The sequence below is a fragment of the Rhinoderma darwinii genome, chromosome 1 (assembly GCF_050947455.1).
Source record: "Rhinoderma darwinii isolate aRhiDar2 chromosome 1, aRhiDar2.hap1, whole genome shotgun sequence".
Taxonomy (NCBI): Eukaryota; Metazoa; Chordata; class Amphibia; order Anura; family Rhinodermatidae; genus Rhinoderma; species Rhinoderma darwinii.
The window spans coordinates 380164690-380177232 of NC_134687.1; the positions used below are offsets into that span (position 1 = coordinate 380164690).

General features: G+C 41.5%; 1 protein-coding gene across 3 annotated transcripts in view; it reads left to right on the forward strand.

The window, feature by feature from the left end:
- The window catches only part of GCNT1 (glucosaminyl (N-acetyl) transferase 1), a 54317-nt gene extending 49949 nt beyond the window's left edge, over nt 1–4368 (forward strand). For all 3 annotated transcript variants that reach the window (XM_075828288.1, XM_075828281.1, XM_075828274.1), the window contains one exon: nt 1885–4368. In XM_075828288.1, the coding sequence (XP_075684403.1) occupies nt 2031–3314 (1284 nt within the window). In that variant the 5' untranslated portion in view covers nt 1885–2030 and the 3' untranslated portion in view covers nt 3315–4368. The remainder of the gene's footprint in view (nt 1–1884) is intronic.
- Nucleotides 4369–12543: the final 8175 nt, after the last annotated feature.

Genomic DNA, 12543 nt, shown 5'->3' on the forward strand with positions numbered 1-12543 from the left:
TATGTATTATGTGAGTTGTATACAGATTATTGGGAGCTGAAAATGAAAAGAGGAGACATTGCCACTAGAACTGTACTCCGTATAAGCAATACTTTTACTTTTGGTGAGCGTTACCTAGAATGACTGAAAGCCATGATCCTAAGTGGTCAGGCCCCATCCTTTTTTATTAGTAGGAAAACCCTTTTTTAATTGATGGACGTAAACTATCGCTATCGCTTCGTTTTAGTATGTTTCCGCTTGTTTGTTTTTTTCACGTAAACAATAGCGCAGTCGACAGCACTATTGTCTCCGTGAATGCCGTTAGGCATTATTTTGAGCTTCCTAATGACATCTAAGACCGTTTTGAATTGTCTTTTTAATAGGGGCATTGAAAGGTGTGCCATGGACATGGTTTGTTAGTCACAGCTGAATGGAATAGCCTTTAATATGTCCACCTTCACGAGCAAACTTTTATTTTTTTTCATTTACCATCCACGCAATTTAGTATTTGTTCACACTTGTGTCCGTTTGTGTCAGGTTTCCGTTGCTTTTTAAAGGTCAACATAGTGTAGCATGCTGCACTATTCTATCCAGTAAAAATAAAGTTTACTAACTGAAACCAAACCCATTATAAGTTAGTGGGAGTGAAAAGAGCCCCCAAAAAACTGGATAATAAGGCCACGTTCACACTGAGTTTTTTTGCTGCAGAAACTGCTGCAAAAAAATTCCAAAATTGCCTCCTGCTGATTTCAATGGGAGGTGGAGGCGTTTTTTTTTGTTTTTTTTCCCCGCGAGCAAAACAAAACCCTTGCGGGAAAAAGAAGCGACATGCCCTATCTTGAGGCATTTTCCGCCTCAAAAACCCCATTGAAATCAATGGGAGACAGAAATAAACACTTTTTTTTTTTTTTTACACGTTTTTCGGCAAAAAACTATTGCGGTATTTTCCTCTGTCGAAGAAATAGGAAAAAAAAAACACCTCAAACCGCGGCAAAACACAGCGTCAAAAATCATGGCAAAAAAAAAAAGCCTCAAAAAAACACTTGTGGTTCAAAACCACTTTAATAAAACCGGAGCAGATTTTTTTCCAGGCACAGTTTTCTGCCTTCAAAAAAAACTGTGTGAACATTCCCTGATCATGACGTATCCATGAAATAGATCATTGCTGATCATGACAGATAGTAACTGGCCTGTCCTAGATCCTGTTAAAACTGAAACCATGGCACTAGTGTCAGCAGCCTTAGGGCTTATTCAGACGAACGTATAATACATCTGTGCAACGCGTGTGATTTTCACGCGCCTCGCACTGACCTATGTTAGTCTATGGGGCCGTGCAGACTGTCCGTGAGTTTCACGCAAGGTGTGTCCGCTGCGTAAAACTCACGACATGTCCGTTATGTGTGCGTTGTTCGCGCATCACGCCCCCATTGAAGTCAATGGGTGCGTGAAAATCACGCGCACCACACGGAAGCACTTCCGTGTGACACGCGTGATTCGCGCAACAGCAGTAAAAAGTATGAATGAAAACAGAAAAGCACCACGTGCTTTTCTGTCTACAAACCGTGTCATAATGATGGCGGCTGCGCGAAAATCACGCAGCCACGCATCATATGGTGATGACACACGGAGCTGTTAAGTGCCTTTTGCGAGCGCAAACCGCCGCATTTTTTGCGCGCGCAAAAGTCACACGCTCGTGTAAATCCGGCCTTATACAATAAATTGTGCCGTTCTTTCAAGACATTTGCATGTCTGCGAAGCAAAATGTATCTTTAGTTACTATAGTATTAGAGCTGTCCAAGCTTAGTACAGCAGTAACAATGTTCTATTATGTCTTTAATAAGCTGTTAATAACTTTTTTTTTTTTTGTGGTCCCGGTTGTCTCATTTTTTCTTTTTCTCTTTTTAGGACATATACGGTTCATATTGCCAAGAATCACATAACTGCAACTGACCTCTGATGACAACTTGGTATTCTGAAAGACCCTTTCTACTTTACAGGAAGTGATATTTTTTTTTTTTCTTGTTTTTTTTAAGTGCTCACAATATTCTGAAATGCTGAAAAGAAAATTACGCCATTGTAAAGTTAGTCGCACCAGCTTGTTGCTCTTTATCGCACTCACTGCAGTGACCCTCACAGTGCTGAAGAACCACAACAAAACGCCTTATTTTAGTAGCAGAAACCTAGAAATTGAAGGGGAGAACCCCAGTAGCAATGTAAACTGTACAAAGATCCTCAGAGGTGACATTGAGGCAATCCAGAATGCCAAATTAGAGATCCTCACTGTGAAACATAAAGAGCAGCAACGTCTGACTGAAAATGACTACGTCAATATGACCAAAGACTGCTACTCTTTTACAAGGGATCGCAAATATTTTTTATATCCACTGAGCAACGAAGAGCGTAAATATCCCATAGCCTATTCAATAGTGGTTCACCATAAAATTGATATGCTGGAAAGACTTTTGCGTACAATATACATGCCTCAGAATTCTTATTGCATCCATGTCGACAAAAAATCTTCCGAATCTTTTATGGCTGCAGTAAAAGGAATCGTCTCCTGTTTTGAAAATATCTTCATAGCCTCCCAATTGGAGAATGTAGTGTATGCATCATGGAGTCGTGTGCAGGCCGACCTCAACTGCATGAAGGATCTTCACCATGCAGATGCTCACTGGAAATACTTAATAAATCTCTGTGGCATGGACTTTCCAATAAAAAGCAACCGAGAAATGGTACAGATGTTACAAGCATTGAACGGTGAAAACAGCCTAGAAACGGAAAAGATGCCACCGCACAAGGAAGTCCGGTGGAGGAAGCACTATGAGATAACGGCTCATGGTATTCAGAAAACGGACGTTAACAAGGAGCCGCCACCATTTCATGTCCCGATGTTTTCTGGCAGTGCCTATTTTGTTCTCAGTAGAGCGTTTGTCAGCCAAGTCTTGGAAAACGACAAAATTAGAACGTTTCTAGAATGGTCTAAGGACACTTATAGTCCAGATGAGTTTTTATGGGCCACTCTGCACAGGTATCCTGAATTGCCGGGATCCGTTCCTGCCAATAGTAAATACGATGTTTCCGACATGAATTCCATAGCCAGGTTTGTGAAATGGGAGTACTTGGAGGGAGACGTCGCTAAGGGAGCACCATATCCACCATGTAGTGGATCTCATGTCCGTTCAGTTTGTGTGTTTGGTGCCGGTGACTTGCAGTTTATGTTGAGAAAGCATCACTTGTTTGCTAATAAATTTGACATGGATGTAGACCCCATTGCCATTCAGTGCCTAGAAGAACAACTGAGGCACAAAGCACTATATCCAGAAATACATGGGTGACCTGTGTACAACACGTTGTGCTGCTGTCTGACTGCAGTATTTTTAGGACTATGGCAAATCTGTTTTGTATACTGTAAGACAGGGGCATCTTTAAAGCATTTCTAACAAGAAATTGTACAGTATAAAGTTTTATGTGAAACTACAGCTGGGGAGCAGAATTTCAATTTATTTTAACTCCGTAGGAGTTTTGGTGCAATAAATTCCTGGATGATTTTTTTCGCTTCTTTATCAACCTAAAAGTGCCTTTTTTTGTAATACACAATATCTTTAATATACTACTGTGTACCTGGTTTTTGGACCACTGCCAGGTGGCATAGTTTTCATACCATGCATATTTTTTTGTTATTAGTCTCACAGACTATTTCCTAGTGTTTTTATTTTGTTTTTTGTTTTTTTTCTTTTTTGTTAAAATTGCTAATAATACTCAATTAGTTGAAAACTATGTGTGACGGTCCTCATGGGAGAGTGTGAATGGTGCTTTAGTACCATGACTCATTTAGTCCTCTAGGCCAGCAGCGGTTCTCTGCGGTTACCCTTCTACTCGTATCTTCTGATCGCTGTCAATACTCCAGTTTAATAAGTTAGGATGTCTGTGACCACAAATCAAGAATGTCGCACAACTTCCAAATTTTTCAAACAAAACGACGAGAAGGGAGGGCCATAGTGATAAGCAGACATTTTTTTTTCTAATGTGATATGTTGTATATGGATGTAAATGAAATCATTTCATTCTATTTAAATAAAATCACAATTGTTCGTTTCTGTTGGAGATGTGAAAAACATGAAAATATTAGACTTTTGTTTAATTTCTATTTAAAATGTAAATGACAATTTGTTTAATTTATTTTGATAATATCCGTTCTGATAATAAATTTATTTACCACCAAAGGTCCATGTTATAGATTAATATGGAAAATTTATTTCTTCAGTTCGTTTTGTATGAAGTGCCTGTCCATTGTTTGTATGAGTCATAGCCTTTATTTTTCTATATAATGAAACCTGACTGTTTTTTTTTTTATTTTTCTTAATTGTCTTAAATGGTAATACATTGTAAATATGGTTTTGGGTTTATATTGATTTGGATAATAAAACAAAAAACTGTGGTGTAAGTTGACAGGAGTCTGTTTTGTTTCTTTATAGTGCAACATTGCCTTTGGGATGGCCTAATGGGCATATGGCCATAACAGTCTGAGGGGCCTTTGTTAGGCCCCTGGCTGCCATAGCAACCAATCAGTTTGCTAAGGGATTAATCTGCTAGAAATAGAGTTCTCTCCAATCCCGGCTGTTGCAGCGGTATGTTGGCCATATATTACAGCCAGCACCTGCTGCTGATGGCCCAGGCACAGCCCCTACGGTAATTTAGGGTGTGCAAAGGAGTATTGGGTGATCTACCGTGTTAAATGCAGCAGATAGAGATAGAAGAATAGATCTCTTACTGAGCTGGCAGCCCCATCCTCACGCTTGAAGAGAATTCCGTCTCGTGCATGAAATCACAGAGGCAGTATTGTGACCTCTGGTTGTAACTATATTCATTTAGAAAGACAGATGTAGCTGCGCAGAATACTTCCTATAGAGATTATGGAAGAAAACCGTCAAAAGTATAATAAGCTGACCGTATAAGGGGTTCTCCAGGACTTTTACTTCAATGGCCTATCCTTAGGATAGGTCATCAATACCAGATTGGTGGGGGATTGACTCCCAGCACTGGTCCCATTCAGTTCGCTTGAATGGGTCCGGAACTGCAATCCCAGGTACATCTGCTGCGGATGTGTACGGTGCTGTGCCTGGTAAGCTAAGAAGAGTCCTTAGGTCAGTACATCCGTGTCAGAAGTCCCAGCGAACCCATAATTTACAGAATCCATCAGATGTAACAGATTGTAGGGGAGCTGCTCACTGACACGACACTTCTCCCAAAGAGCTATGGAAATTGTGTACAACACTCCTGACGATAAATGTACCTGCTCTCTTGCACGTTTCCCTACAGTGTTCACCAGAAACACTTTGCATACAACTTTCTCATGACTATTTTTACATTTTGTTATGGTATTGTAAACTGGAAGTTTTATATACTGATAAGGAAAGCATGCTTGGTGCATCCCATAGGGAATCTGTCAGCAGTTTTGAGCCCTACAAAACTGCTGACAGCGCAGCATGTTGCATGACTGCAAGTGCTCCATGCACTCCCCACTAGCCTACACCTATATCTCCCAAATCCACTATAACTATAAACACTCAACTGAGGGGAATTCGTCGTTGCCAAGCACCCAAGCGGTTTTACGGTCAGTACAAAGGATCGAGTATGTTGAACAACAACATACCCAATCCTTCTTTTCCCCGACATCTGCAGTCAGGGAAAAGTTGGGAGCCCCCCAAGATACATTAGGTTGTCAGTCAATCTCGCCGAAATTGGCGGGTTTGATAGACTTACGTCTAATGCCTAGCTTTAGCCAGCTGGTAGAAGAGAAACAAAATGAGGCTTGAATATGTGATACTTCGAACTAAAATCAATCAAAAGTGATGACAAGACAAGTTATATGAGCAGTTATAATAAATTATTGAAGCTGTGAATTGTTGAAGCAATACATAGATCACATATAAAAATAAACAAATGCATTCGGTATCCCCACATCCGAAACTGCACGCACTATAAAAATATTTATCCAGTACAGTGAACGTCGTTGCGAAAAAAAAATCAAAATGGCCTAATCGCAGTTTTGGTTTTTTTTTGTTTTGTTTTTTTTTTGCCACTTCAACCCCCCAAAAAAATTTAACAAAAAGTGATCAAAATGCCAGACATTCCCTCAAATGGTATTAATAAAAACTACATCTCTCCACGTACAAATAGACGCCTTACAAAGCTCTGTACACGGAAATCTAAAAAATTATGGGGGTCACAATATGGCAATGCTAATTTTTTTTAAAGGAACAAAAACCATATAAATTTGGTATCACCGTGATCTTGCTGACCTGCAGAATATTTTCACCGTACATTGATCACCGTGAAAAAGAAACAATAAGAAAATGGCGGAACTCCTGTTTTTTCCTATTTCCATTCTGATTTATTTTTTTCAGCTTCCCAGTACATCGCACATAATATTAAATAGTACCATTATAAAGTACGACTTGTCCCGTAAAAATGAAGCCCCCATTTGGCCGAGTTCTGACTTTTTCAAGGCGGGGAGGAAAAAACAAAAGCATAAAAATGTAAATTAGTCTGGTCCTGAAAGGGTTAATGTGACCAAAGCTTTTACATTGTACATTGAAATCTTCTGCAACTTTCCAATATACATTCTACAATATATAAAATACATTTTTAAGATCTGCTTGCGGTCAGTACATGGAAAAATGTTTGGACATAATAAGGTCAGGTTTTCCGCCTCTGGAATCGAAACAAATGAGCTATTCACCTGTGTCTGCTGGTTTCCATTCATGAAAGCATGCAGAAATCTTTTAAATGGTGGGAAGTTTACGTTTTAGAAGAGTTGTTTTTGTTGTAAAATGAATAAGACCTAAAGTTAGATACCTCCCAGAAGGAAATTTCAAAGAAAAAAAAGAATAATTTCCTCAAAATTTCTTCTACTGGATTAAGGGAGATTATGATGACATTTCCTGTTTTTTTAAAATTTAATTTAGGTGTAGTGTTGTGATGAAGACCTTGTGTGAATTTAATTGATAAAATACAAGACAATTAGTGTGTGTTCACCACAACAGCGTTCGGTTCCATTGATGGGTTTCGTCACACCTTTCCGTCAGGGGAACCCGTCAAACGGAAACCATAGCTTTCCATTCGCATTACTATTGATTTCAATGGTAATGCTTCAGTTTTCTCAGTTCCGTAAGGTTTCCGTTTTTTTTGCTGGAAACCATAGCGCAGTCGACTACGCTATTGATTCCGTTAAAAAAACTGAACCTCTACAGAACTGAGACAAACTGGAACCATTTGCAGCGGAAGCATTACCATTGAAATTAAGGCTGGGTTCACACGACCTATTTTCAGACGTAAACGAGGTGTATTATTACTAATGTTCAATTATGCACCAAGTTAGAGAGGGTAGTTCGTGAGAATTGTGCCTAATTTATTAAAATGTGCCGCCTCTTAATGAATCTGGTGCATTTGGAAATGTCTGACTGTTAGGCTGGGTTCACACGACCTATTTTCAGACGTAAACGAGGCGTATTATGCCTCGATTTACGCCTGAAAATACGGCTACAATACGTCGGCAAACATCTGCCCATTCATTTGAATGAGTTTGCCGACGTACTGTGCCGACGACCAGTAATTTACGCGTCGTTTGACAGCTGTCAGACGACGCGTAAAATGACTGCCTCGTCAAAGAAGTGCAGGGCACTTCTTTGAAACGTAATTTGAGCCGTTTTTCATTGAAGTCAATGAAGAACAGCTCAAATGTTCGGCCGTCAAAGACTCCTCGCATAATGCGAGGAGGAGCTTTTACGTCTGAAACGACGCAGCTGTTTTATCCTGAAAACAGTGTCTTTTTAGGCGTAAAAGGAAGCGAGCGTGTGCACATACCCTTAGAATTTCTTCTTGTGTTTTGGAATGAGCAACCGTACATTTACGCTACTAACGCACCTTTTTTGTTTCCTTTGCCTTTGGTAAATGTCTAAACGTACAAGCCCGTTTTTTATCCGTTAAATTTTGGCGCAATTTAAGATACAACTTTTTAACCTGTATAATTTTTGCCAAAATTAGACGTAAACTGAATACGTCCTAGGGCTTCACTTGGGAAAATAGAACAGGAAATGTTTTAAATGGACCCTAACTTTTCAAACCACATATGCTAATCTAATAGTATACCTGATCTATATAAACTTTGTAGTTTACTTACTGTTAAAATGTAGTTGTTTTATCCGTGCAAATTTAGTGTAGCGTGTCTTCCTTCCTATAATCTGCTGTCCAGGCCCTGTTATCAAGTAAAGTCCATCCCTAGTTAGAGAGCAGAATTGATGGACTGCAGAAGGTGGGGTTGTGTCTCTTCGCTGCCTGCCTATAAAAGTCCATGGGGAGCAGGAGGAGGGTGCAGAGATACGCTGCACACAAGTCTATGAAGAGGGGAAGGGTGAGCAGTGGATAGGAAGTAGGAGAAGAGTGAGAGACATCAGCTGCTAGTAAGAGCTTTATATTATCGCAGTGCTGGATTCTCAGCTGCACTGCTCATTGCTGCTTTGTAATCTCATCCATGCTGCTGAAGCTTTATATATATATATATATATATATATATATATGATTGGAGAGTAGGATGCTCCCCTTCTATGTGTGCCGTGTATAGAAGCCATCTTAACAGTTAGGCTCCGCCGTGTATAGAAGCCATCTTAACAGTTAGGCTCCGCCCACTAGCTCAGAGACTAATGAGAATTAGAGATATGCCTGCTAAAGGGAAAACTGCTGAAAAATTCCATATACTAGTCATGTAGTGGCCAGAAATCGTGTTATTATTTTTGTACACGCATATGACCGCTTATTCAGCTCATAGACTGAGCACCTGATGTTTCTGTCCATATGCAGCAGAATCCCCTGCCAGAGCGTCAGCAGCCCTCTGGCCGGGGATTCTGCTTCAGGAGTAGCTGACGTCACTGTCCATATATGCAAAGGTAAAGAGTATGGGCAGCACAGCAGAACAAGCTAAGCCCCTCTTTTTTTACTTTTCAACTGTCCATATATGGATAGTGAAGCCAGGGGCTTCTCCAGGAGCGCATTCCCCGGACAGAGCGGGGTCTAGCCACTGGGGATTCTGCTCCTACAGGGAGCTGCAGTGGTTCTATCTACGGGGTCGAGGGGGGCGAGGGTTACTATTCACTGGGGGGGGTGCGATCTACAGGGGGGGGGGTCAGAGGGAGCTCCTGACACCACTGTCCATACAGTCACGACAAGGGCTTTCCAGGGACTTCATAGTTGAAAGCCCTTCTTTGGCCAAGATCAGTATTTACCGGCCGTTACAAGGATTGATTCCTTAAAAATGGCCAGTAAAAACCGTTCCCCTGACTTCTATGGGAGCCGTCTGGCCGTGAAAACGGTCAAAAATAGTACATGTCCTATTTTTTGATGGTATTCACAGGCCGTTAAAACGGCCGTGTGAATACACCCATAGAACTTCATTGTTCTGAAAACGGCCGTGTGAATGTAGCCTTACAGCAGCAACATGAAAACGCATGCGTAAAAGTGCTTTGGAGCTGCGCTTGCTGTAGAGCCGCTGTTTCCATGCAGTGTGGACGCTCCCTCAGTATACGGCTTAGTAGTTGCATCAAGCCCTCTCCCCCGGCATAAAGACATCCAGTGGGGTTGGTAACGAGATAGCTGCAGGGGGAGCTATGGCTGCGGCTATAGCTGGATCCCTGATCTGGTAGAAGTGGCAAGCACTGGACTCCGACAGTGACCAAGTGCGAAAGTCCAAGCAAAGACCGTGGTCAATGTGTACAGAAGGGGTTCAGCCAAGTCCACTTCTGCAGCAGAAGGAAGAGGCCAGTCAGGCGAAAAGCAGCTGAGTGCAGAGCACAGGGGAAAGAGGCGGCTATGACTATCAGAATTCAGTGATCAGGCAGAGCGCTTTCCCCATCGTTAAGGAGGCAGTCAGGGGGGGTCTGGCGCATCTGGGCCCCTTGACTACCGACCTATAAGACGCAGGGACTTTTTAGCAAGAAGTGCGTTTTATAGCCCGAAAAATATGGTAAATTTGAGTTACGATGACTGCGTAGCACGGCGAGTGATGCTATTTCCATAACTCGGAAGTTACGAAAACTGCACAATTCGCCATTCTACGCTGTTTCCATAGTTCCATTCTATGTAAGTTACAGAAACAGCGTAGCTCAGCAAGCTTGCCCGTTTCCGTAACTCACCTAATCAGGAAGTGGCCGGGAGCCAAGCAAGGTAGTATGGGTTTAGGGGGCCCTGTTCTAGAGATAGTTGTGGGTACCAGAGGTGGGACCCCCATCTATCAGACATGGCATATCCTGTGGATATGCCAAAAATATTCAAGATGGGAAAACCCCTTTAAGGCCTTTCTTTTATATATTTCTACTATTTAGGCTCTGTTCCAGGTTTTGGCTTAAAAAAGACATGCGACATCTGCGTCAAATCTGCACTGTTTGAACAAGGGCTGAAGGTGAAGGTGCCTAGAATCCTGTTGTGTTTATGGAAAAATTTGCACCATTTAAAAACCATGGGGCAATTCCTTGTGTGGACCTGCTGCACAACTGCAGCACGTCCGCAGCAGAAAACAAAATATGTCAGATTTGAAATATGGAAATCTGAAACATGTGAACGGAGCCTTAGGACTCATGCACTGAACAGTATTTGGGCTCTGTATTACATGTATCCTGAATACGGTGGTAATACATTTTGATTGTCATACATACGTGTAAAATACGGTGGTAAACAGAGAACATAGTATACAGTATTTTTAGTGCTTCTAGGGTAAAACGAAGTCTGGTACAGCACGCCACACAGAACATGGCACCATGTGACTGATTTCATGGCACCTTTAGGATGAGATTCCAGAGGATGGTTTGATCAAGTTTTTATTGCGTTCTTACTGCATTGTTGTAGCTATTTTCATGCGCGTGCGTCAAAACCACGTGCGTCACCTGCAATAGCTGCACGGCGGAAAATGCGTTTTTTTACCCTAGTAGCTGCAAATAAGAGTTAGGGTATGTGCACACGATAGCGGCAAATACGTCTGAAATTACGGAGCTGTTTTCAGGAGAAAACCGCTCCTGAATTTCAGATGTTTTTACAAGTGCACACGTTTTTCGCGGCGTCTTTTACGAACGTAATTGGAGCGATTCTTCATTGGAGTCAATGAAAAACGGCTCCAATTACGTCCCAAGAAGTGTCCTGCACTTCTTTGAAGCGGCCGTAATTTTACGCGCCGTCTTTTGACAGCGACGCGTAAAATGACAGCTCGTCTGCACAGAACATCGTAAGACCCATTGCAAGCAATGGGCAGATGTTTGCCGACGTATTGGAGCCATCTTTTCAGGCGTAATTCGAGGCGTAAAACGCCTCCATTACGTCTGAAAAGAGGTCGTGTGCACATACCCTTAGGGTGTGGTTCAGTAGATACACCAGCACACTTTTGTTTTGTTTTGCTAAAAATCTTGTAGAAAGTTTTTTCCAGAAGAATGGAGGCTGGTTTTGAAATGGGATGTCCAACAAGCTCACATAGGTGTGATGGTCAGGCGTCCACATACTTTTGGCAATATAGTGTGTGCCTCCCTACGGCTAATCTCATTAGATCAGGGTGTACCGCATGGTCGATTTACCAGGAGTACACCATTTTAAATGCAGTTTACTGGTAGTGATTTTACATTGTTCAGACTCATTGCACATTATGAGAACAGCATTTTAAAAAAACAAAACATTCCTGATTTTCTAGTAGAACTTCTTACTCTTCAGCCTCAGTAAAATGTTAAAAGGTATCTTTTTAACAAGCAAACGCAGCTTTAGAACCACTGATCCATGTAATGAGGCGCATAGCATTGTGGAAACCAGATACTTACATTAGACTGAGCACGCAATTGAATGCAAACAAAACACAAAGTTTGTAGGACGAGGCTAGTCTAATAAGTTGGGAGGTTTATTTACTGGCTACGGTTATTAGAGGAGAGCTGGCTATTGTTCCCTAAAGGCTGCTTAAAGGAGAGAGAACAATATAAAAAAAAAAAACATAAAATACATGATGAGCTGTAAGATACAAATTACATGAGCCTGTGCAAAATATTACTATAAGGCTGGGTTCACACGGCCTATTTTCAGGCGTAAACGAGGCGTATTATGCCTCGATTTACGCCTGAAAATACGGCTCCAATACGTCGGCAAACATCTGCACATTCATTTGAATGGGTTTGCCGACGTACTGTGCCGACGACCTGTCATTTACGCGTCGTCGTTTGACAGCTGTCAAACGACGACGCGTAAAATGACTGCCTCGGCAAAGAAGTGCAGGACACTTTTTTGGACGTAATTTGAGTCGTTTTTCATTGAAGTCCATGAAGAGCAGCTCAAATTTACGGCCGTCAAAGACGCCTCGCATAATGCGAGGAGGAGCAATTACGTCTGAAACGACGGAGCTGGTTTCTCCTGAAAACAGCCTGTAATTTCAGACGTAAAAGGCAGCTATCGTGTGCACATACCCAAACTGTAGGAATATATTATAAAGCTTAAAGGCTATGCACACCTTTGAAATATTTTTTTAGTTTTTTTTGTTATCAGTGT